The 25,093-nt window shown below is 42.9% G+C and overlaps 1 protein-coding gene across 2 annotated transcripts in view; it reads right to left on the reverse strand.

Moving 5' to 3' along the window:
• Positions 1-306: 306 nt before the first annotated feature.
• Positions 307-25,093, reverse strand: part of RPIA (ribose 5-phosphate isomerase A) — a 30,487-nt gene continuing 5,700 nt past the window's right edge. Inside the window, exons 2-9 of one of the 2 annotated variants that reach the window (XM_035001093.1) lie at positions 23,075-23,135; positions 21,643-21,698; positions 12,470-12,529; positions 10,302-10,366; positions 9,041-9,109; positions 8,174-8,315; positions 6,556-6,655; positions 964-1,226 (exon numbers count right to left, since the gene is read on the reverse strand). In XM_035001093.1, the coding sequence (XP_034856984.1) occupies positions 1,129-1,226; positions 6,556-6,655; positions 8,174-8,315; positions 9,041-9,109; positions 10,302-10,366; positions 12,470-12,529; positions 21,643-21,698; positions 23,075-23,135 (651 nt within the window). In that variant the 3' untranslated portion in view covers positions 964-1,128. Of the gene's footprint in view, positions 1,227-6,555; positions 6,656-8,173; positions 8,316-9,040; positions 9,110-10,301; positions 10,367-12,469; positions 12,530-21,642; positions 21,699-23,074; positions 23,136-25,093 lie in introns of both variants that reach the window. The other variant, XM_035001094.1, reaches the window with a different exon arrangement.

The raw sequence follows: 25,093 nt of genomic DNA on the forward strand, positions 1-25,093 counted from the left end.
ACCTGCTTAATGCTCGCCAGCTTCTGGGACTAAGGGTTGGGGACTAATACAACACTTGGGGATACCTGGTGACTTTTATTCAGCTGAGTTATCTTCCATTAACAAAGAAAATAAGGTCGTTTGACAAAAGGCTATGGAATGAAACTGACGTCTAGCCCACCCCAAAATAAAGGAAATATTTACCTAGTCTTTGGCTCAAGATTTCTCAAGTGAATTCCACCCCTTATCAAAGATCCAGTGTAAGCTGGTGTGCAAAATTGATCCCTATTTTACTGCAAAACTACTGCAAACAGTAAAGACAAAGAGTCAAAACGGCACCATACTGTTTTATTTCAACCCTCAAACAATATAAGGAAATGACAACTTCTGACGATGAACCATGCGAGTAATAATAAAGTAACAGGAAAAATATTAACCAAAAGACGATTACTCAAAAACTGTTCACATTCCACAGCAGTGCTTTGGCAGTACTGGCAAGTATTTCTGGCCAATGGCTTCCCACGACAGGGGGCCTAGCAAAAGAACACCATGTTCTTCATGACAGTTTACACTCTGAGTCACTATACACCACACCGCTCCACTCGACAGACTTTGTAAACCTCATCTTAAAATGTATATCTAAGGATTGTGCGTGATCACAACAAAAACAACAAAACAGTGTGGTAGAAAAGTAAACTCTAATGTTTCCAGTAAGGCATCAGGGAATAACTGCTGGCCGGGCCCTTCATTTTACCAGTTTAAAGAAAAGTTCTGATTTACATTTCTCAGCAAACCCAATATTCAGAAGCTTAACCAGCAGACTCAAGTTAAAAGTTTAAAAGACAGTCCCTTTCTTTTTTCTTTTTTTTTTTTTTGGTAAATGTTTCATATAAAACATGAAATCAAGTTCTACTTTAATAAAAAAAAACTGAGTATTTTTAATAGTAAAAATATATATGTTTATATTTCTCTTTTTAAAAAGACATTAAATAACAATACTTCAGAAGGCTGGAGTTAATCGCCCCAACCCCCACCCTGCCAGCTATCCGCCTGGCACAGCTAGCTGCGTTAAGGCAAAGGCTCCTGGAGAGGCATGTCCGCCTCAGCTGAGGGCTGGGGGCTCAATGAACACATTCCGCTCCTGCAGGGTCAATAGAAAGGCTTCTCCCTCATGTTCACAGAGCCGTCCTGCATCCCAAAGTAGACTCTCTCAGCCATGTTAATGAAAAGGCCTGTGTCCACCACGCCTGCAGGATGAAGGATGGAAAAAAGCATTAAGTTTCAGCTTCCCAAGGCAAGAAGAGAGTCAAGGATCATACGCAACTATTATGAGCAGCACTGGACAAATGACAGATCTGAAGTATTTCCTCTCTCAGAACAATGAAGAGAGATTCAGATTATTTTTATTTCTTCTTACAATCCCTTTCTCTGCTGCCATCTTGGCTTTCTACTATACCCAAATGTGCCAACTTTTTTCCTGCCTCAGGGCCTTTGTTCATGCTATTCTGCTTCCTGGACTAGTCATCTCTGAGCACTTCAAGGAGAGGATTCTTCTCTGTCCTTCAGATACAGATGACAAGTCATCTCTTCAGAGAGGTCCTCCATAACTACTCTAAGTAACCCCCACTCCCAGTTATTTTCCTATTCTCTTTAAATTGAAGTATAGTTGATATATAATGCTAGATTAAGTTTCAGGTATAGAATATAGTGAATCAACAATTCTGTACATGACACAATGTTCACCGTGGCAAGTGTAGTTTCCATCTGTCACCATATAAAATTATTACAATATCATTGACTCTTTCCTATCCTGTACTTTTCATCTCCGTGATTTACTTATTTCATAACTAAGTTTATACTTCTTAAACCCCTTCACCTATTTTGCCTATCCCCCCGTCCCTCCCTTCTGGCAACCAATGGTCTGTTTCTGGGTTTTTTTGTTCGTTCATCTGTCTTATTTTATAGATCCCACATGTAAGTGAAATTATATGGTATTTGTCTTTCTATGAGTTACTTCACTTAGCATAATACCCTCTAGGTCCATCCACATTGTTGAAAATGGCTTGATCTCATTCTTTTTTATGGCTGAGTAATATTCCATTGCACATATATACCAAATCTTTATCCATTCATCTGTCAACAGACACTTCTGTTGATCCCCATCTTGGCTATTGTAAATAATGCTCCAATAAACACGGGCGCATGTATCTTTTCAAATTGCTGTTTTCATTTCCTTTGGGTAAATACCCAGCAGTGGAAATTACTGGATCATATAATACTTCTTAATCTTCTGAGGAACCTCCATATGGTTTTCCACAGTAGTTACACCAATTTACATTCCCACCAAGAGAGCTTGAGGGTTCCCTTTTCTCCACATTCTCACCAACATTTGTTTTTTGGATTTTTTTTTAACATTTGTTATTTCTTATCTTTTTGATTCTAGCCATTCTGACAGGTGTAACGTGGTATCTCTTTGTGGTTTTAATTTGCATTTCCCTGATCACTAGTGATGCTGAGCATCTTTTCATGTGATTGTTAGCCATTCTTATGTCTTCTTTGGAAAAAATGTCTATTTAGGTCCTCTGCCCAGTTTTTAATTAAATTATTAGTTTTTTGTGTTGAGTTGTAAGAGTTCTTTATATATTTTGGATTTTAACTCCTTATTGGATATAGCATTTGCAAATATGTTCTCCCATTTGGCAGGCTGCCTTTTCATTTTGTTGATGATTTCCTTCACTGTACAAAAGCTTTTCAGTTTGGTGTAATCCCAGTAGTTTATTTTTGCTTTTCTTTCCTCTGCCTGGGGAAAAGATCCAGAAAAAAATGTTGCTAAAGCCAATGTCCAAGAAATTACTGCTTCTCTTAGGAGTTTCATGGCTTCAGGTCTCACATTTAACCCATTTTGAGTTTATTTTTGAGTGTGGTATAAGAAAGTGGTCCAGTTGTTCCAACACCATTTGTTGAAAGACTGTCTTTTCCCCATTGTACATTCTTGCCTTTTTTGTTGTAGGTTAAATTGACCATAGATGCCTGGGTTTATTTCTAGACTTTCTATGCTGTTCCACTGATTAATGTGTCTATATTTGTGACAGTACCATCCTGTTTTGATTATTACAGCTTTGTTGTATATCTTGCAATCTGGGACTGTGACACCGCCAGCTGCGTTCTTCTTTCTCAAGATTGCTTTGGCTATTTGCACACCTAATTATGCTCAATCACACTATCAGCCTTAGAAGTTTTCTAAGAGTGTAAGAGGATATTTGCAATGCATATATCCAAAAGATTTGCATCAAAATATATAAATAATTCTCCAAATCAATAAGATAACCTAGTAGAAAAATGGGCCAAAGATTTGAAGAGGTACTTTACAAAAGAGGCTATGTAAAATGGCCAATAAACTTAGAATGGTGCTCAAACCAATTAGTGAAGAGAATGCAAATGAAAATGACAAGATAACCACTACACACTCACCAGAATGAATATATAATGAAATTTTACTAGAATGCAAAGACACTCCCACTCATAGACAGCAGGAGTAGTAGTACACTAGCAAAACCACTTAGGAAAACATTTGTTAGTACATCTCCTAAAGCTGAACATATTCATACCTAACAATCCAGCAATTCTACTCCTAGGTATATATGCAACTGGTAGGCACACATGGTCATCAAAAGACATGTATACGAGAATGTTCATAGCACCACTTTTCCTAACAGCTAAAAACTGGTAACACCCAAATGCCCATCAAGAGTAGAATGGCTATACAAACTTTTTTTTTCACACACAACTATGATGGAATACCATTCAGCAATGCAAATTAACTACAACTCTAAGCAACATTTACTGAAAATATTTACATATATACACAATACCACAATGAGATAATACTGTTCAACTATCAGGAAAAAAATCTGATGGACGAGTGTGTAGGGGAAATTGTTAGTAGAGGGGTAAATTGGTGCAATAATGGAGGGCAATTTAGCACCATCTAACAGGGGAAAACGTAGAGGGAAGAAGGAAGAGACTTCGCCATTTACTCTTGTAATATTGAACAATGTCAATTAAAAAGAATTTTAAGGGGCACCTGGGTGGCTCAGTTGGTTAAACCATCTGCCTTTGGCTCAGGTCATGATCCCAGGGTCCTGGGATCAAGTCCCACATTAGGCTCCCTGCTCTGTGGTAGTCTGCTTCTCCCTCTACCCCTCCCCCCTGCTCATGATCTCTCTCTCTCTCTTTCATGCTCGCTCGCTCTCTCTCAAAAAATAATAAAATCTTTAAAAAAAAAAAAAAAAGGATTTTTAGATTGAAACTTCGCAAGACTGCTCCCAATACATAACAAATAAAATCATCTATCAGTGAGGAAAAGCCATGAAGCAGAGAAAGGAGGTGCTGAAACACAGGCCCCTGGCACGTCACTGCAGCAACTGAAGCTTCCCAAAGGAAGCACAGTGGCCATGCAAGACCCATCCATTCCAACAATTCTGTAATATAGGTGACAGCTCCGCCTGATCCAAGAGAAAGTCAAACTAGGTTCAGAAAAGGCTTCAGAGAGAGAGCAGAGATGAATGGCAGGAGCCGAAGGTGTGATCTCAGAGCACCCCCCTCTTCAGGTTACTGACTACCCCCAGTAGTGAAAGGGCAGAGGTGGCTCACTGTGAGCATGGGGCTCAGAATCCACAAGCTTTGGCCCTTCTATAATCTCTGTGTTCTGGGTGGAACCCAATGGAACATCCAAAGGAGGGAGTGACCAGCCAGGCACCAGTCCAGCTGAACTCTAAGTGTCCTCACACACACAAATGTACGTGGGGCAAGGGCAGGGCAACAGGGATGACAGGGAAACTTGCCCTGCTTCCCTTCCCTGGGTTTTGGTCCAGCAGTATCATAACAGACCAAATCAGGGAAAGAAAAGAGCAAACAGGAGAGGCAATGAACCACACTGATGCTTCTGGTCGCACGATTTAATATCTAGCCTCTTTTTTCATTTTCTTCAGTTTAAGTTCCTACTAAGATTCTGAACTTCTCTAGGCTGTAGCTTCTACTTACTGGGGCAGAGGGCAAGTATAGCAGAGACTTCCTCATGAAGGACAGCTCAATGTCTCAGTAAGCCAAGAAAGGTCTGAGCAGGAGCACCAGAGCTACCTAGTGGGCACTGCAAGAAATCCACCTACAGGGGAATAGCGCCCACACTGGTGAGCTGCTTCCTATACAATCCCCTGGGTTTACCTACATTATCATCAGGGGCAAATGCTCCCCTTTTACTAACAGTGGCCTCTCCTCCATCTTCTCTTCCTCTTGCCCTCTTGGCTCATTATTTCTTCTATTAAATGAGAACACTAAGTGAGAGAGAAAGCATAATTCAACTCCTCTTTTTTGCTTATTAATAAATCTGTGACAACACTGTCAGTCTAAGACTAAAACAGCAGACTAAGGTAAGGTTGGAAGAATTAGCTCCTTATTACATGGCATATATTCACACATTTTCATTCCCAAATAGCATTGATTACTTAGAATCTAGCACATTTAATTAACGGTGACAAAACTATCCTTTCTTCTTAGGAATTTATTCATTCAGCAAACACTCCTTTATGCTCTCAATACCATAAATAAGACTGACGTCTCTCACATCTGCTTCCTCCATCTGATCCTCTCGTATGGGCCTTCAATACCTCCTCTGGCCTGGACGCATAACTCACCTCTACACTGCCCACCCAGCCTTACTCAAGGCCCCAGATCCCTATTACAAGTATTAGAGGCTCTCCCACCCCAACTGTTCATGTCATACCACCCCTCCTCAACCTGGCACTCAAAGAAGGACTAAAGGTTCAGGGTCTAGAGGCAGACAATCCAGGGCTCCCCTCTTGGCAATGCAGCCCTTGGCATGCCCCTATCCTGCTCTGTAACGATCTCATCCAACTGGAGAATCAAATGAGACATTTTTAAACACTTAGTGCAGTGTCTAGATTACACTATGCTAAGGCATAGGTCAAAAGCCACCTCTCCTCCGGGAACTTTCCCACACTCTCCAAAGGAAGCAACGTACATGCACTGTAGACTCTTGGTACTTCTCTAGCAAATTTAGCACATTCCATCTTATTTGTAGGCATGCCTTCTACACAGCCACGCACAACTCTCCTTGAGGCAGATTCCATGCTCTAGGATGGGAACATTCCCTATTAACATGCAGCGCAGCACCTGCGTTACACCCCCACTACACAAGAAGAGAGCCCCCCAAAATGAAAGAGGCTACAGTCAAGCTTCTAGAAGGGAAGGCTCTATGCAGACAGGATGAGCTTATTTCAAGGCAAACCCCCTCTGAAACTCCATCAACTCCACGCCTATCCCAACTGAAACGAGTTGTGAAATGCACACCCAACAAGCCACTAGGTAAGCAATAACTATTCCTGGGGGGTGAAAGCAAAGGCACGATGTCAAAAACTCCAAGCATGGTACAAAGGAAATTTTTCTTTCCAACCAAGTCTTACAAAACCCACGCCCATCATGCCTCCTATGGCCAGAGGCAGGGGACAGTTACAAAGTGCTTGGGTGTCTATGCTCAATGAACCCCACTCACATTACCTGGGATCATTTTGATAGCTGTGTTCACTTCACTCCATTTGTGCACCCGATCAAACTTCCAGTCCAGGATAAAATTCCCATTATCCGTCACCACAGGACCCTAGAAGGTGTAATTTTCCACACTTACAGAGGATGTAGATACAGGTAGGCAGAGACGGGCAGCAAAGTGAAGGGGATGCCCAAAGACAAGTATCTTAACTAACCCGCTCCGGCCCGTACTCCCACCTCAGCTTTCTAGAAGGCAGGGCTACTGGCGTCAGAATTTGAGTCTTGAAGGCACACAGATATAGAGGCGGCTCAGAGGAGTCATTAACCTCTGTGAGCCTCAGATTCCTCAACTCCAAAAAGCGGATAATGATACATACTTGAGAAGGCAGCTTATGTATAAACCACATGGATAAGCATTTACCACAGTGAGGACTCAGAGGAAGGGCTCAACGATTCTTAGCTATGGTTAGAATGAAAAACTACAGCAACAAAAGCAGACGATCCACATGGTGCAACGTTCTCACCACTTCACATTAGGTGCCCAGTAATGCAAAATAAGGCAGTGCTATCGCCCCTATCACTTCCCCGAGCAGGCACTCCCCCAGAGCTGCGTTCTGGGGTCAAAAAAAAGCAGGGGGTAGTTTTAGATAGTTAGTCCAAAATTCCTAGAGCACCAGAAGGCATTTGGGACCACAAATGTTGACAGAACACCACAGTGACAGGCAAGGAAACTAGGCCGCTCCTGCAGGCTGGAGGCGAGGGGGTGGGAGTTCAGTGAAGAGCCCCAGGAAGGCAGGATGCTGGCGCTCTTGTCTGGAGTCGCCCCAGCCATGAGAGAGAACCTCCCTCTCCAATAGTCTCCTCCGGGCTCTTCAACTACGGAGGGAATCAGACTCCAGAGCTCTGTACAACCACTAGGATTAGGACTGAGTTTTTACAAAAAACAACATCAATATAAAAAATGCATCAGGGTAGAGTTAGAGATGATTTGTTTTCTCTTCTGTATCTTCCAAACCTGTTATACGGTTATATCTATAATTACAGTTAGTTTTTAGGTTATTACTTTTGCTAGTTTGTTTATTTAAGTGGAAGAGGAAAAAAAAAGTGCAGCCCACTTTAGAAGCTGAAGAGAAACATTTCCACTAAGGTTCTGGAGCGTATTCCTAAGGAGGGGTTCACATCCCCCAGGAAATTCTACTTCTTGTCACATTTAATAACAGAATGAAATGAGAGGAGAAAAAGAAAATTACACCATGAACCTGGAAAACTTCCTGCCCCGGGGTGCTTCCCAAGGCCCATTTTTAGCCACCGTGAAGCCCTGCAGTCCAGACCGCAGGTACAAAGATCCAATCACCTGAGGAGCATCAGACTCCAAGGGACCGAGAAAAAGAATCAATCCCCCACTTGTGCAGAGAATATGTGCAGCATTAAGTGTGGTAATATCTACATGAGTTTGAATATAGAAACTAATAAAGCTAGGACTCTAAAAATGAACCAATAATCTGATTAAAAATACATATGTAAAAGCTGACTACCCAGGCTATGCAACAGAGGACCTCTACTGAAGCAAAAAGGAGGACACCACACCGAGAACCTGGAATGCCCTTGGGAAACCTCCCTGGCCACTTACTGCCTTGTTGACGGCCATTCGAAGTTCAATCACGCCCCCAAACTTCTGAGTCACAGCTCGGCTCACTGGGACATAGGCCATTGGGATGACCTCAATGGGGATTCCCTTGTGCCACTGATCCCCGAGGTTCTTTGAATCTTTCCTGGGAAGAAAGTCAAAAAATACAGTAAGTATAAATAAGCTCAAGGGTAGAGACAAACACCAAATTCAGACATAGTGAGTGGGCAAGGGCAGAGAGCAGGGACAACCACAGGGCTTCAAGTGTTCTGGCTCTGGTCTACTATTTAAGAAATGAGGTACTCGAAGGAAATATGACAAAAATGTTAAAACTGGGTATGACTGGCTGTGGCTATACAGGTATTCATTATTTATGTTCTTTCTACAGCTATAATATCTCATAAGTAAATACAATTTTTTTTTTTTTTTTTTTTTTTAAATTCACACGCTTAGCACAAGCACCTTCTACCAGACTCCTTGAAGGAGAATCTGAGAGCCTGGTCAAAGACCATGCACAACAAAGGTCATGTGTGAGCCCAGAGGAAGCAGGGCATGCTGAGTCACTGCCCATGGGCAGGGCCTGTCCTTACCCTGAGGCTCCCTGCAAGGATCAAATGAATGATATATGAGGACATGCTCTTGTCACCAGAGTGACAAGCTGTTTCCTCCTCCTCCCAATGGACACGTAACATAACAATATGTACCTTCAGCATGAAAAAAGAACAAAATCCTCCAAGACACTGCCCTCAGTCGCCATCTGTCTCAGAAAGTCAGACAGCCCCTCCCTTTCTCTATTTCTTCCTCTGTAAAATGGGGATGAGGTTGGGGTCTGATCTACCTCCCCAGTGGACAGAACACTCGACATTGTACCTGAAGTCGGCGATCACGATGAAGCGACTGGCATAGCCAGCCACAATTTTCTCCTGGGTCAGGCAGCCTCTGGGAATAGGAAGAGGCAAATGAACACAGGGTAGGAAACAAACTCAATTTGAAGACTAAGGTCAGAGGCAGTAAACCCAAATCCACTTAACGAGAAATTTAATTTGTAATTCTTAGAGGGAGATCCCCAACTCCACCATGCTGTGCAACAGACTAAATTGTGTCTGTCCCAAACTTCATATATTGAGGTCCTAACTCCCAATGTGCACTTGGAAGATGAGGCCTCCAAGGAAATAATTATGGTTAAATGTGGTTGTAAGGGGGGTCCCTGGTCTGACAGGATTACTGGGTTAGAAGAAAAGACACCAGAGAGCTCACGTGCTCTCTCTCCACCCTGAGGGCACAGTGACAAGGCAGCCAACTGAAGCCAGGAATCTCCAGAACTACTGAGAAATTGTTGATGCTGAAGCCACCCAGTCTACAGCATTTTGTTAAGGCAGCCTGAGCTAAGACGTGTTGCTTCTAGTAAATGGACTGCGAAAACATGAGCCTGAGTCGGGGAGAAATGGTTCCCAGTCAGGCCAGGCACACTCCTAAGATGCATCTATGCTCAGGGAAAGGTCATCTGAGCATGGCATGAATGGAAGGGTCTATAATGTGAGAAGGACAACCTGTCTGTCCACTATTTGACAGCTGGAGAGCACGGTGAGATGCTAAACATATTTTGTGTCACTGCAGTCTGCTTGATTATGAGAACCGAAAGAACAGGACTTCACCTTCTTCAACTCACCATTCCCTACCCACCAAATCAACATTTAAGAAACATTCACCAATAAATGTTTTCCAAACGAACGAATGAATATATATAACTAACTGCTCACAGAGGGAAAGAGCAGCTTTAAGGCAAAGATCACACACTAATGCCCACAGACCTAATAAACTAGCCCCAACAATATATTTGGTTTAATTCACACGGTTTTTAAAGTTTAAATCAGCAAAGGAAGCGGATACAGAGAACCCATTAAGATAAATAATATCACGGAAGAGGCGAGGCCCGGGTTCCTAGTCAGCAGACTGCCGCTACTCCTGACTAGAAATGCCAAGCCCTCTCTACAGCCATCCAACTTCCTAGTAGTAGAAAGACAAGTTCACATACATCACGGTGGCCATTTGTTTATTCTGCCTTCCACTCTGCTTTGCTAAGGATTAACCAGCAGATACTCTTCAGCAAGAAAGTCCCCATGACACTCACCCACCGCCCTTGATGAGATTGAGATCAGCATCTACTTCATCAGCACCATCAATGGCAAGGTCAATCTGTGTTGGGCGGGGGGGGAGGGAGGGAGGGAAGATACAAAACTACTAAGAGACTCTGTGCAAAGCTTGAACATGTAATAACTCATCAGATGCTTAGCAGCCCTATTAGCTAGGTATAGTTATTCCCATTTAAGCAGTCAAAAAACAGGCTCCAGGAGGTTAGGCTATTCCACTAGGGTCACCAGGAAAGAAATATGGGGTCTGGAAACCACACCTGGGTGCAGCTCTTACCCATGACATTACACTCCCTTTTCTCATTGATGGGCTTCTCTGTGGAGGAGCTAGAATTACTGAATACACAATCCCAATGTGGGTGACATCACCCCCAAGTACAGAAAAGATACATAGTACATCTATGGTATTAAAATTTCACTGGGGGGGCGCCTGGGTGGCTCAGTCGTTAAGCGTCTGCCTTTGGCCCGGGTCATGATCCCGGGGTCCTGGGATCGAGCCCCACATGGGGCTCCCTGCTCAGCGGGAAGCCTGCTTCTCCCTCTCCCCTACTTGTGTTCCCTCTCTCGCTGTGTTTCTGTCAAATAAAATATTGGGAAAAAAAAAAAATTTCACTGGGGGAGGGGTGGGCAACAGAAAAAAGGCTGAGAAACCCTGATTCAGAAGTCTCCATACTAATGTGGCAAAAAGAAAGGAAGTTTTGAGCAGACAGAGAAAACCCAATGAAGAGTTATAAAGCTGATGCACATTTGACGTGATCTTCGATTGGAAATTATCCGAGGCACCCCCACTATGACCCCACCAAAGCACCTGTCTGGGCTTGCCCACTCCCACTGTTAGGAAATTGCACTACCAACCCCAAGAGCAGTCAGGAGTAAACAGGTTCATTCATCTTTCAAGATCTGAAACCAAGGAAGCTCCTGGACTCTGCATGGCAATGTGGGAGCCTTAAGTATGGTTATTTAAAACAGCAGTATGAAAAAACCTCAGGGTACAATTCAGTTCAAGTTGCTTGGCATGGCACAGGTGTAAATAAAGTGTACTGAGCTTCAGCTTCACTGTGCTTCCATCCTTTCATGGAGACTGCCCTTGGTCTGAAGAGACAGCCTGCAGTGCTTCTCCCCGCCCTGAACTAACCCCGGGGCCAGGCTACACGATGGCAACTCTCTGGGGCCCGGAAGGCTGCAACCTTCTTTGTGTGAGTTCCAGGCCCACCTTCAGCCCAAACCACTCTCCTCACAGTGCTGAACACTGATTGACACTCTGCCCCTGGCTCTGCCCACAGAAGTCCCCCAAACGAGCCCCTCCTGTGGTTCTGACTCACCCTTCTGAGGCCCACATGTACCAGGACGACACAGGTTAGTAGACCAGGTCAGTACCTTCTGGAATGCTCGCTCCTCCCCTGGCCACCCTGTCTTCAGAGTTCTGCTCAAGTTTCTTCTTCTTCACAGATTACCTCTCCCCACAAACCCTTCTAAGTAGCACTGCTCCAGCACCAGAGGCATCTGAATTCATATTCAGGCTCTACCAGTTACAGGGAGCGTGGCTTTGGCAAATGGCTTGCCCTCTCTGTGTCTTTTTCACACCTGTAAGGTGGGATGATGATGGTATGCGCCCTCAAGACTACTGGAGATTAAGGAGCTGAATACACACCTAGCCCTTGGCATAACACGTAGTACACAGAAGGGCTCAGTAAATGCTAGCTATGAGTATGCTGCTCACCCTCATCAACCACAGTCTCCTCTGGATTGCCCATGTGTTCAACCATCTTTGCCATAACACTTCATTGTAATCTGTTTCCAAATGTCCATGGCTGCCTCAGATAATTACTTCTTATCTCCACTTACTGGTAAGCTCCGTGGGCCGGCTCACTCTTCTACTTCTGAACAAGGACCACAGGAAGCTCTGGGTTCAATCCCCCTTCACTACGCCCATACTGAGCCCTCAGGGTTAAACCACAGGGAATGTACTGGAAACTAACAACCTCTCCCCTCGTGACCTTAGCCAAATTTAATATTCAAAATCCCAGGAAAAAACCTAATATGACTCACTGACCTTTCTCCTAGACTCAACAAGATATCCAGAGTCCGTGCGTAAGTGACAGCCGTAAAAAAGGAGACAGAAAGACACAGCAGCCCCTCTCTCTCTTACCTCTGGGTGTCGGTCCAGGTCACTGAGAGTTAAGCCATACTGCAAGATGAGCTGACGGGCCTGTGGAGAACAAGAAAAAACACCCATACTCATTTACTCTGAGCGCGTGGCAAAGATTCTCAGCATTCTTCTGGATTTAAGTGTTTGACACAGAGTCCTGACCAAGTTCCCTCCCAAATCCAACTGGGCCTACTAAGAGGTAGGAGCTATAGCTCCATGAATGGCAAAACTAAGTTAATTCATCCTGGGAGCCAGAAGGAGGCAAAGAGCATATAGTGAAGACTCCCAGGGCCAGGCTAAGAGTTCCTTCTCCGTGACCTGCTATTTAAGACAATGCCATGGACTCCTAAAGCTTATGGTAGTACAGTATTTTAAAAAAACAAAACAAACAAAAAAAAACCTTCCTAAAATAAGAACTGAGTTGATACAAAGTGATCTCCAGGCAATCATGTTGAATAAAAATAAGCAAAAGAATATACAGACTCAGCAGAATGTATCAAAGGCAGGATGTCCAGAATGGCTATGTGAGGAGCTCAGCAAATTGAGAACACCACACTGGGGAAGACTTAGGATTTACTTTAGAGATACGCTTCATATTAACCTTAACCTTTCAAAGGGGCTGACCAAAGGGGAGAGGTGGTGTGGTTACTGCCACCATGTGGCCCTGAGCGGACTGACAGCTGGAATAAATAGACCTTGGACCAACCAAATCCAGGTGATAAGGATCTGTATTCATGTCAATGCCTACAATACACAGAGGAATCAAAGGATGGAAAACTCTTCCAAAGGCATGTCTTTTTTTTTTTTTTAAGATTTTTATTTATTTATTTGTAAGAGAAAAGAGAGAGAGAGCACAAGCAGGGGGGATAGCAGGCTCCTCCCTGAGCAAGGAGCCCAATGTGGGATTGGATCCCAGGACCCTGGGATCATGACCTGAACTGAAGGCAGACACTTAACCGACTGAGCCACCCAGGCGTCCCCCAAAGGCATGTCTTAAAATATTTTCTGCTTAAAATGAAAAGCACCCAAGATTAAAAATCAGAAAATCTCAGCTCTAATCTTAAATGAACCAGCCACATGACCCTTGGCAAGTTTTCTCATCTATAGAAAGATGGAGATGAATGAAATGACCAATGTCAATCTTCAAATCCCAAATCCTAAGTTTCTTAGAAGAAAACACAAAGATCCTGGAATTTGCAATATACAGGTGTTGTTGGGATCCTAATTCAAACAAACTATAAAAATTACTTTCAAAGGATAAGACAATACGGAAAATTTGAACCCTGGGTTTGTTTTTATGTTACCGAAGATTATTGTTAAATGTTTTGGTATTACTGAGATGTTTAAAAGCCTCCCTATTTTTCAAAGAGACATAATGAAATACATATAATCAAATTATAACTGGGATTTCTTTCAAAATAACCGAGGTAGAGGAGAATGGGATACAGATGAAAACAAAATTGTCCATGAATTAGTGATTACTGAAACTGGGTGATGGGTACATGAAAGTTCATTGTGCTGTTCTTTATCCTTTTTGAAGTGTGAAAATTTCCACATAAAAAGCTAAATTAAATTTTGACTGAAAATATCAAATTGTAAAAAAAAAAAATACATGATTTTGTTCTTATTAAAGAGAAATATATAATGAAGGGAGAAAACAATAAAAATGGTATTGCAGGGGCGCCTAGGTGGCTCAGCTGGTTAAGTGTCCGCCTTCGGCTCAGGTCATGATCCCGGGATCCTGGGATTGAGTTCTGAGTGGCATCATCAGGCTCCCTGCTCAGCAGGGAATCTACTTCTCCCTGTCCCTCTGCCCTTCCCTCACCCCTCTCCCCCCCGCTCATACGCGCTCGGCCTCTCTCTCTCAAATAAATAAGTAAATTTTAAAAAATGGTATCACAGAATTACTTCTCAGTTCCTAGATTTCTCCAAAAGTAGTACTGGAGAAACCATCCTAATTCCAGATCCTGAAGCTTAACAATGGGAATGTCTGGAAGGCAGCCTCCAAGATGACCATCCCCACCTCCTGGTATTCATGCCTTTGGATAATCCCTGTCCACAAAGTCCCAGGATTGTTCTGTGTGACCAATGGCACACAGCAGAGGTGATGTAAGGTACTTCTGAGATTAGTTTATAAAGAATGCCATGGGGTATGTAAGGGTGGCATGCTCTAGCAAGATCCTTCCCTCCTAATCTCCCTCTTCCCTCTGCCCCCTCTCTTATCACACATGCCAGGGGAAACCAGCTGCCATGTCCTGGAGACACCGACAGAGCTCTCTACCAAACAGCCTGTGAAGAATTAGGGCAACACCCACGTGACTGAGCTTGGAAGTGAATCCCTGAACCACAGTTGAGTCTTGAGATGACCACAGCCCTGGCCAACAACTTAACTGTAACCTCTGCAGTGACCCACCCAGCCAAACCACTCTGGATTCCTGACCCTTGGAAACTATGCGATAATAAATATTTGTTGTTTTAAGCTGCTAAATTTGGGGGTAATCTGTTCCACAGCAACAAGATATTGAATACAGATGGGTGTTAGAAAAATGATACAAACTGTACAGAGTTCAATGCAATAGTCTACCATACAAAACTGTGTGATGTACTATGGTTTCCTATTAATTTTATGTACTTTAAAATAAAAACAATACTAAACCGCATTCAGATATATTATATGAAAACTAGATGTCAGGATTCCTAAGGAAAAAATCCTATGTAAATTGATCATTTTAACACTTCCTAAGTTCAAAGACTGCTTGCACCACTGGACAGTGTTACTGTTTCATGAGGATGTCTCATTTGTCAGTCTGGACCGTAATCAGAGTATGAGAGAGCACACTTTATATACTCTTGTTACCTTACAGCAGTTAGCATCATTTGAGGTAATAGTTGGGTAAATAACTAATTATTTTGAATTCATTGTAGAAGGAGTCACCTAGTGCAAACCCCTGTTTAAAGGAAGAAATGGATGCCCAGAGAGGTCACAGTGGTAAGTTAGGGACAGAGTAAAGACCAGAAATACAGTCTCCTGCCTTCCTGTCCTGCCTAGGGACTAAGAAGGGAATTAGAAGAAAAGGAAAACAGAGAGAATGGTAAAAGAACAAGAAGCAGAGAACACAGGTCCATTTACAAATGGAACTGAAGTCATCTTATATAATAACACGTTATTAACAGTAACAATATTAAAAGGAGTTCTTTGAGGTCTTGGCATTCCTCCTCTCCCTGAAATGGCCTGCCTTCTCCCAAAACCCAGCCCCACATGCCCAACTCAAATGTTATCCTTTCCAGGAAGCCCTCCCCAATTCCCTGGGAAAGGAGTAGGATCTCCTTCCTCTAAAACACACATTATCTCTACTTTTCTATTTGTAAATAATGACACATATAAATGTAGCATTAATTCATCCAACAAACACATACAAAGAGCCTAAGAGCCAGACAACCCACTGGACACTGGAGATGGTGAGTAACACCTCCCATGCATAGAAGCCTCATATCCCTATAACAGTAAGTATACCCTCAATGATCACTATGCCCAACTGAATTCTGCCTCCTCACCAGCACCAGGAGCCAACCCATCCCAGTTGCCGCCCAGAGTGTGGCACATGAAAAGAGCCCGGTAGAGAATTGCTGTCTATGTGGTATGGCTGGGAGGCCCTGCCAACTTCCACAAGCCCTGGGACACTTGTCTTCCTGGACAATAAGCAATAACACAAAGACAGAATCTGCTCTTGCTTTAAACAATCTGCATCCCCATCCACAACGTGGAGAACCCTGTACATTGACCTCTAGACCCATCAGGGTAGGACCCTTTAACCTGTTCCCCATCTGTAAGTCCTACAACCCTCCCTTCTCATCTTTGACTAGACTCCCCACAGGACCCCTGTGAGTGGCCCTGCACACACACAGAAGTCAGAGTCACAAATGGCACGAGCTTCATTCTTCCTGTAATGTGCTGAACTGTGTTCCCCTGAAAAAACAAACAAACAAACAAAAACAGGTTGGAGTCCTAACCCCCAGTACTTCAGAATGTGACCTTATCTGGAGATAGGGTCTTCACAGATGTAATCAAGTTAAAACAAAGTAATTGGGCTAAGCCCTGATCGAATATGACTGGTGTCCCTAGAAGGGGAAATCTGGACCAGACAGATGAACACAGGGAGAACGCCATGTGAACATGAAGGCAAAGATCAGGACTATGCACCTACAAGCCAAGCACCGCCAAAGACAGCCAGGAAACCACCAGAAGCTAGGAGAAAGGCACACCACAGATTCTCCTTCATCTTGCACTTGATCTCAGAGTCCTTGATCTCAGATTGCTAGCCTTCAGAACTGAGACAATAAATTTCTGGTTTTTAAGCCACACTCAGTTTACGGTACCTTGTCATGGTAGCCCTCGGAAACCAATATGCTAACTTCAACACAGCGGCCCAATTGTGGGGCTACCAAGCCAATACCGGCTCATTCAGCCCAAATGCAGCCACAGGTTCTTGACTAAGATTAGCATCCGCTGGGTACCAGACACTCTTGAGCTCACAGGGTTAGGGGTCTCCTGAAGGTGCAGAGCAAACACCCCCATCTGCCTCTTCCAGCTCTTGAAAGTGGAGGGAGCAGTAAAGCTAATGACTAGCTTGTGCTTTTGGAAAAAAGACAGGAACCAGTGCCTTGTCATTGCAATCCCACAGCTGGGCCCCCAGAAGCCTCTGGTGACTAAGGACAGCGGCATGTGGCAGACCAGCAATCCTGTTATTCATAAATTTCACAATAAAATCTGAAAGCTTGTCTTTTCCCTTCTATCGCCTAACTGAGGTGCACTGCACGCGGACGTGAAAAATAAACACTGTTTTTGGCTCAGACCAGATCTGACTTTTAAATACGTTTTTTTAAATTGTCCTCTTTCAAAAACTTTTAAGGAAAAAATCTACCAAAAAAAATCCTTTAAATCCCTATGGGTTTACTTGTTTAAAAGGTAGAACATGAAATATTTTGACTTTTTCAATCATTTCAGAAGACTGCATCTGGCTAAACTTAATGCAAAATAAGTTTGGGTGTGACAGGAAAAAAACAAAACAGTAACTCTGAACAACTGAATTTTTAAAAATCCCTGTGAACTGTGAATGACTCCTCCACTGAGTCTACTGAACTGGCCAGCATTTTCCAGTCTGGGTACACTGTTATCACTTACCACCATAAAATGCAGGTGGGTTAGGAGGATGTTATTTTAAAAACACAGAATTAAACCTCCATTTAAAGACAGCAATTTGAATACCTCCCTTTGGCTCAGCTCTTTCCCAAAACCTCTTTAAAACTGTAATAACGGAAATTTTCTAAAACACATAAACAAAAAGGAGAAAACAGTAGCAAACTTTAAGAAGTGAGACCACTGATAGACAACGGTAACTGGCAAAAATGAGAAAAACAAATCCTAAGGCAGTACTGCAGGAAGCTAAGAAGCAACCAAATAAACAGCACAGAAAGAACCTCCCAAAAGATTCGGGGCTGCATGGCACTGCGAACTTCAGGAAGCAGAAACAGCAGTGGGAGTAAAAGAGAGAACACTCGTTGAAAGGTTGAAAGGGTACTGAGGAACCTGCTCGCTCTCTCTTTCTCCGCTACTCCCAAAGCAGCATGTTTATTCTCTGGAGAAAGTCCAACAGCAGATCTCAGGACTGGCTACAGGCACAGTTGAAGACCGGGGTCCTCCATCAGTGAGCTCTCGCTACACAGCAGCTACTCCAAAACTTGGAGGCTTGAAAGAGTGAATATTGAACAGGCATTTCTCCAAAGACATCCAGCCAGCCAACAGACACAAGAAAAGATGCTCCACGTCACTCATCATCATAGAAATGCGAATCAAAACTACACTGAGGTATCACCTCACACCTGTCAGAATGGCTAAAATCAGAAACACAAGAAACACCAAGTATTGGTGAGGATGTGGAGGAAAAGGAACCTCATGCATTGGTGGTGGGAATGCAAACTGGTGCAGCCACTGTGGAAAACAGTATGGAGGTTCCTCAAAAATTAAAAATAGAACTACCACTGATCCAGTAATTCCACTACCGGATATTTACCCAAAGAATATGAAAACACTAATTTGAAAAGATATATGCGCCCGTATATTTAGTGCAGCATTATTTACAGTAGCCAAATTACAGAATCAGCCCAAGTGTCCATCAATAAATGAATGGATAAAGATGATGTGGTACGTGTACACACACACACACACACACACACGAATATTACTCAGCCATAAAAAAAAAAAAAGAAATCTTGACATTTGCAACAACATGGGTGGATCTAGAGGGTATGATGCTAAGTGAAAGAAGTCAGTCAGAGAAAGACAAATACCATATGATTTCACTCATATGTGGAATTTAAGAAACAAAACAAACAAAGAAAAAAAGAGACAAACCAAAAAACAGACTCTTAACTATAGAGAACAAACTGGTAGTTATCAGAAGGGAGGTGGGAGGCAGGGATGGGTAAAATAGGTAGGGGATTAATAGTACACTTATAGTGATGAGCACTGAGTAATGAGTAGAACTGATGAATCACTATTTTGTACACCTGAAAGTAATATAACACTATATATGTTAACTACACTGGAATTAAAATTTTTAAAAATTAATTTTTTAAATTATATATTAAAAAAAAGCAACTATATATTAATTGTCATGATTCTATGGACTAACTGGGAAGTCTCTGGAGTGGGCTGGTAGGTGTAGGATGACTTGTCTCACATGCCTGGAGCTGCTCGGCCTCTTACCCTCCAGGACAGCAGCCTGGGTTTGTTCACATGGTGGCAAAATGGTTTCAGCCACAAGATGAGCCAAGCCCCACTGCAAAAGCACTTTTCGATTCTCTGCTGGCATACCATGTGACCATTTGGTCACATCCCACTGGCAAAACAAGTCACAATCAAGCCCAGAGTCAAAGAAACATTGCAGAATGTTGTAGACACTTCTTTCCCAACTACCACAGGTATTTTGCTGAAAACTCAGAGCAAGATTATATCCGGAATAATGACAGATGTCTTCTAGCCCTTTTCCCCTACTTGGATCCCAGCACACAGATAGCCATGCATACCCTCTCCCAAAGGGGCATTGGCCAGACTTCTCTGAGAAAGCTGAGCAGCCGGAAGACAAATAATCTGACATCAGGAGTTCCCCAACGAAAGGGCTTGGCAGACAAGCCTGGAGCAAAGACCACCTTCATCCTATGAGCTAGTTTCCAATCAGGCTCTTAGTCCAAAATGAGCAGATAGCGAAGGAAGGCCAGAATAAGAAATGACCAAAGCAATCTAAAAATATTTTGACTGTGTTGGTTGGTTGTCAAAACTCTGAATTATATGCAAAAAAGAGTAAATTTTACTGTACATAAATTATAATTCCAACAAACTGTAAAAAAAAAAAAAAAAACCTTTGAGGAAACAGATATATAAGGAGAAAAAAATCTTAAAACAAAAAATCATTAACAACTTCATGGAGACAAGGGAAGAAATTGAAAAAGTTGAACCCATTAAACAATAAACAAAAAACCCTCAGACAACAAAACAAAACAAAATCTTATTTAAAATTAAACATGAGAGTAAATAAGCTCAATAGAAGGGTTAGAAAAGACAAAGCTAAGAAGATAATAGGACAAAACAGGCCACAAGCACCAAGGATACAACAAGCATCCTAGAAAGAAAGACCAGAGAAAATAGGGGCAAGAAAGTTAAAGGAGTAATGGAAAAAACTCCCCCAAATCAAAGAGTATGAATTTGCAGAATGAAATGTCCCAGCAAGGGCCCAGCAATGTGGACAAAAACAAAACCACACTAAGACACAGCATGGTGAAATTTCAGAACACTGGACATGAAGAAAAGCTAATATAAGAATATAAAGGTTCAGAAAGTGAAAAAAATAGGTTTCAGGGGCGCCTGGGTGGCTTAGTCTGGTAAGTGTCCCACTCGATCTCAGCTCAGGTCTTGACCTCAGGGTCGCTGAGTTCAAGCCCCATGTTGGAGCTTTAAAAACAAATAAATAAAATTTAAAAATAGGTTTCACACAAAGGATCAAGAATCAGAATGGCATCAAGCTCCTCAACAGCAAAGTGAAAATTAGGACAACAGAGACAATAGATAAATGCCTTCAAAATTCCTCAGAAATGATTTTACATATACTTCTCTAAATCAAATAACCAACTTCAAGAAAGACTAGAATAAAGACATTTTCAGATATCCAAAGTGTCTGCGAATTTGCATCCCACACACTTGGATAGCTACCTAAAGGATGTGCTTCACCAAAACCGAAGTAAACAAAACAAAAGGCTGGGGGTGAGGAAAAACAGGACCAAGAAAGAGGATGATCCAAAAGAGAAGAGAAGGAAGGTTCTTGACTGCAAAGGGAGACCCCAAGACAACAGCCAAGTGCACCTGCCACAGCATTCCCAACCCCAACGACCCAGACAGACTTGGCCAAGATGAAATGGGTGGGGTGTAATAACCAGAAAGAAGTGTCAAAAAGAAGTGAGATTTTCCCATCTGTGTAGAGTCTGGGGTTGAATGAGTAAGGAGTACGCAGACAACCAAGCAAATGAAAAAAACAAAGGCAACATTTACTTAACTTTTAGGAAAATGAAAATAACAGGCAGGTAAGGAGGTGTAATCACAGCACATTACATGGCTGGGCCAGAGTTTGGCCAATCACGATTTTGTACACACTGAGTAATGAATGCCTCAACAAAATGTAACTGTATGGAACATCAGGAGAGAAGGCTGTGTGTGAACTGGGACAGCAAGGAGGTAAAAACTAAGCAAACACCCATCTTCCATTCATCCATTCAGTAGAGAATTACTATACCAAGTTGAAAAATGTTTTTAAGTAGCAAGAAAAGCACGTAGTTTCCAGATACTGGAGCAAATGTCCAACCAGCTAAGAGTTTTAAAACTCCCCATACACTACACCATACCTAACACAGAATACACTGAAATATTCACTGAGTGAATACATGAAGGCATCTATAGCCACACTTCTGAGGAGCAATCCTCCGTAAATATCTGCTCTCCTGCTCCTGGCTCTCTCACCTAGAGCAACCCTGGTGCACAACCCAAAGCCACACCTCCATCTCCTCTGGGACTCAGAAGATTCAGCAGCCAAGTGCCATGATGCGGAATGGAAAGCAGGACATACCTGGAAGGAGGTGGGAATGCAGACAAGGTTCAGATTCTCTTGTTTCACTCTTTCAGCTGTGGAGACAAAAGCCGTATTGGTGGTTTTTCACTCTCCTCACTTTGTTTCTTGTCACATGCACATTTCCTCAAATCCAACAGGAAAGAAAAGGTCTATCCCCCACTGACAGATGCCTTTCATTCTGTGTCCCCAGCCTCGGTGAAAAAGCTTGTGAACATACATCGTGCACACAAGACAGGGACACTAGAAAGCTCAAGGAGTAAACACTAACTACAAAAAGAGCAATGTCACGTGTTTGTTACTATTATGTGCCTGGCAACGTTCAAAGACCTTTGTACACGTGAACTCTTTTCATCCTAACAACCCAAAGGTGAGTTGCAATTATTATTCCCATTTTATAGATGAGGAAACTGAGGCACCGACTGGTTAAAGTTCACTGCGTAGATATATCACTAAAAGGTGGCAGAGCTGAGCTATGATCCCACACAGTCTAGCTCGTCTTAACTACTTCCTTACATTGCCTTTCACAGAAAAAAAGAGAACTTTATTTTTACATTTAGCAAAAAATATCATTTGTAGGCCCCAGAGGGTGGGCTTACTCATTTTGGATTTATACCTTTCTGGGGAAAAAAAAAAAAGTCTTAAGGAAACAACTATCTTATTAAAATTTCAAGTCTTTTTAATCATTGGGTCTGCATCGTGGGAGGTTCAGAAGGCACTACTCAACCCCACAGTAATCCCTGTGCCCTAAAACCCTCCACACACTCAATGCTAAGGGAGAAAGGTATGCAACACTAAAGCCCAGGGTAAGCCAATGAGGAGGATTCCAGAAGCCCTCACGCCAGCACCACAACCACTCTTTTAAAGACACAGTATTCCTGGACTTTGTCTCCTGAGCACTGCCCCTTGGCACTAGAAGCAATCAGCAGTCAGGCAAGCCTCCCCTCTGAGCTTTGTTTTAACAAACAAAAGCAGGGCAGTAAAACCTGTTGAACAGCCACAGGGGCTGATAATTCCTGAGCCTTTCGTAAGCTCAGAGACACCCTAATCAGAAGGAAGTCAGCACCGGCAGGAACCAGCCACCAACTTCGGGGGGCCTCAAATCCACTCCAGGGTCATGGACAGGGCAACTGAGCTCAGTTTGTCGGTCTGAGATTGCCTGAGGAACCCAAAGGCTTTAGAAGGCCCCCCCCCCCAAGGCCCCTGGGGCCACATACAGGACCACTGAGAATTAAAATTCTACTGAGACCTCATCTTAAATCAGCTCCTCCCCTCCAGATGAGCAGAGTAAACAAAGCCAGGCATCCCCCAAAGGTGGCTGAAGAGGCCCAAAAATACCTCTCAGAGCAGAGTTGGGCAGGTGCCAAACCTGTACCCCACTCCCTCCCCCCACCATCCCACAGAAAACCCAGTAGATAGCCCAAGAGCTTACCTATTCGCTGCACAGCATGAACAATTGTAGAGCCACTTCCAATTCCTAGCACTTGGTTATTCTGCCAAAAAAAAAAAAGGAGAGAAAAAACCCAAAACTCATTAATACCATATTTTACTCCCTCTTTAGCCCACTTTGTAGATCAATTCACAACATGAGTGCAAGGTAAGTACTGTGCCCATTTTATAGAACATCAGTACTGAACAGAACCACAGGAGAGTTGTACTTTATCCTAGTGGTCAGGGCCATTTATCAGCAGCACCCTCCTCCTTTCATGTCTGCCCCTAACATCACCAATTCCTCCCGTTAAAAAGATAAACTGAGGCACATTAAAATTTTTGAAGAGTTTATTTGAGCAAGTCAGGCAGCATCCAATCTAGCAGACAGAAAGGAGCTCTACAAAACAAACGACTTTTATAGCCAGAGGAAGTGTGAACAAGGAAGTCCTAGCAGGCAAAAAAGCAGACTGGTTATTGCCAGGTTACTCTTCTTTAGGGGATGGCAGGGGTCTCTCAGGCAGATTACCTAACTAATGCTGATCTGACAATTCCTAATTTAACATTCCATTTCTGAGAGAGCTGAAACAGTAATTAAGTCTCTTTTTTGGTGACATGAGCTTAGCACAAGTGATTCAATTTGGGGCCTGCTGTCTTGTTTATAACAAAAGAAAATCTCACTACGGGCTTCCCCTTACCAAATGAGTTGTTAATCAGTTGCTGGAACTCTAAGAAATTTGACATGAAATATTTCAGCATGCTGAACTTCCTGAAGTTGCTTATTCGAAGTGAGGTTGTGTAGGGGGGGTAACTGATATTATTAAATGATGATTTAAAAAAAAAAAAAGGTAAAATCATGATACTGTTACAACCTGTCCACAGGAAAAACCCAAGAACCGTAAATTCATATGCAGTCAAGAAATGTTCAGGGCGCCTGGGTGGCTCAGTTGGTTAAGCGACTGCCTTCGGCTCAGGTCATGATCCTGGAGTCCCTGGATCGAGTCCCACATCGGGCTCCCTGCTCGGCAGTGAGTCTGCTTCTCCCTCTGACCCTCCTCCCTCTCATGTGCTCTCTCTCATATAAATAAATAAAATCTTAAAAAATGTTCAAATGAATTTACAAGATCTTTAGGGTAATAATCAGTTGAATCTCATAAAACACGATTAATTTGCATTTCTATGGACAGAAATTATCTGCACTGTTAGAAGTGTTCTAAAATTAAAAGTCTCTCCCTACAGAGTTGTGACAGGCCTACTTGGAAGGCTAAGGTACACACCTGCAAGCTCCAGCACTCCAATGAAAGGATATCCAACAATCTCTTTTGCTCACTTCCAAGTCTTAAATGTTTCCTTAAAAGGTTGAATTCTTCTCTAAAGTGGGGAGGGACACCTGGGTGGCTCAGTTGGCCTTCAGCTCAGATCATGATCTCAGGGTTCTGCTCAGTGGGGAGTCTGCTTCTCCCTCCCCCACCTCCTGCCATGCCCACATGGGCACAAGCTCTCTCGCTCTCTCTCAGATAAATAAAATCTTTAGAGGGGGGATAACTGGTCTTGAGGTTACAAGGGGTTGTTGTGAGATCTGACTTAAATTAACATGTATAAATCTTCTTGGTAGGTGCTAAATAAATGGTAGCTGCTGCTTTGGTTTTTAGCTCTTTTGCCTTAGACTGGCAGGAAGTTGCTTAGGAACTGAGTGAGCTCCCCGTTAGTTCCTAAATGTAGTACCCTGACCCTGTTTTGCAGTTTGTGGTCTAACTGACCTTGGCTGGGTCCCCAGTCTGCTTAGGGACTTGACCCCTTTCTTAAGATGGCAGACTCAGTAGTATGATGCCTGTTTTTTGTCCTTTGTACTCACAAGTACTCTCTATCTCTTACACATTGTCCCTACTGCAGATAAAGACTCTTTCTCATAATCCTAACTAAGCCTCACCCTCTTCCCATATTCTGAGGCAGGCTTGGGCAAAACAGGGACCTCCTGGCATCAACTGGTCATAATGCTGATGTGGTTTGGTATTTCAAAACC

This window comes from Mirounga leonina, unplaced genomic scaffold (assembly GCF_011800145.1).
Source record: "Mirounga leonina isolate KUSES-001 unplaced genomic scaffold, KU_Mleo_1.0 Mir_125, whole genome shotgun sequence".
NCBI lineage: Eukaryota > Metazoa > Chordata > Mammalia > Carnivora > Phocidae > Mirounga > Mirounga leonina.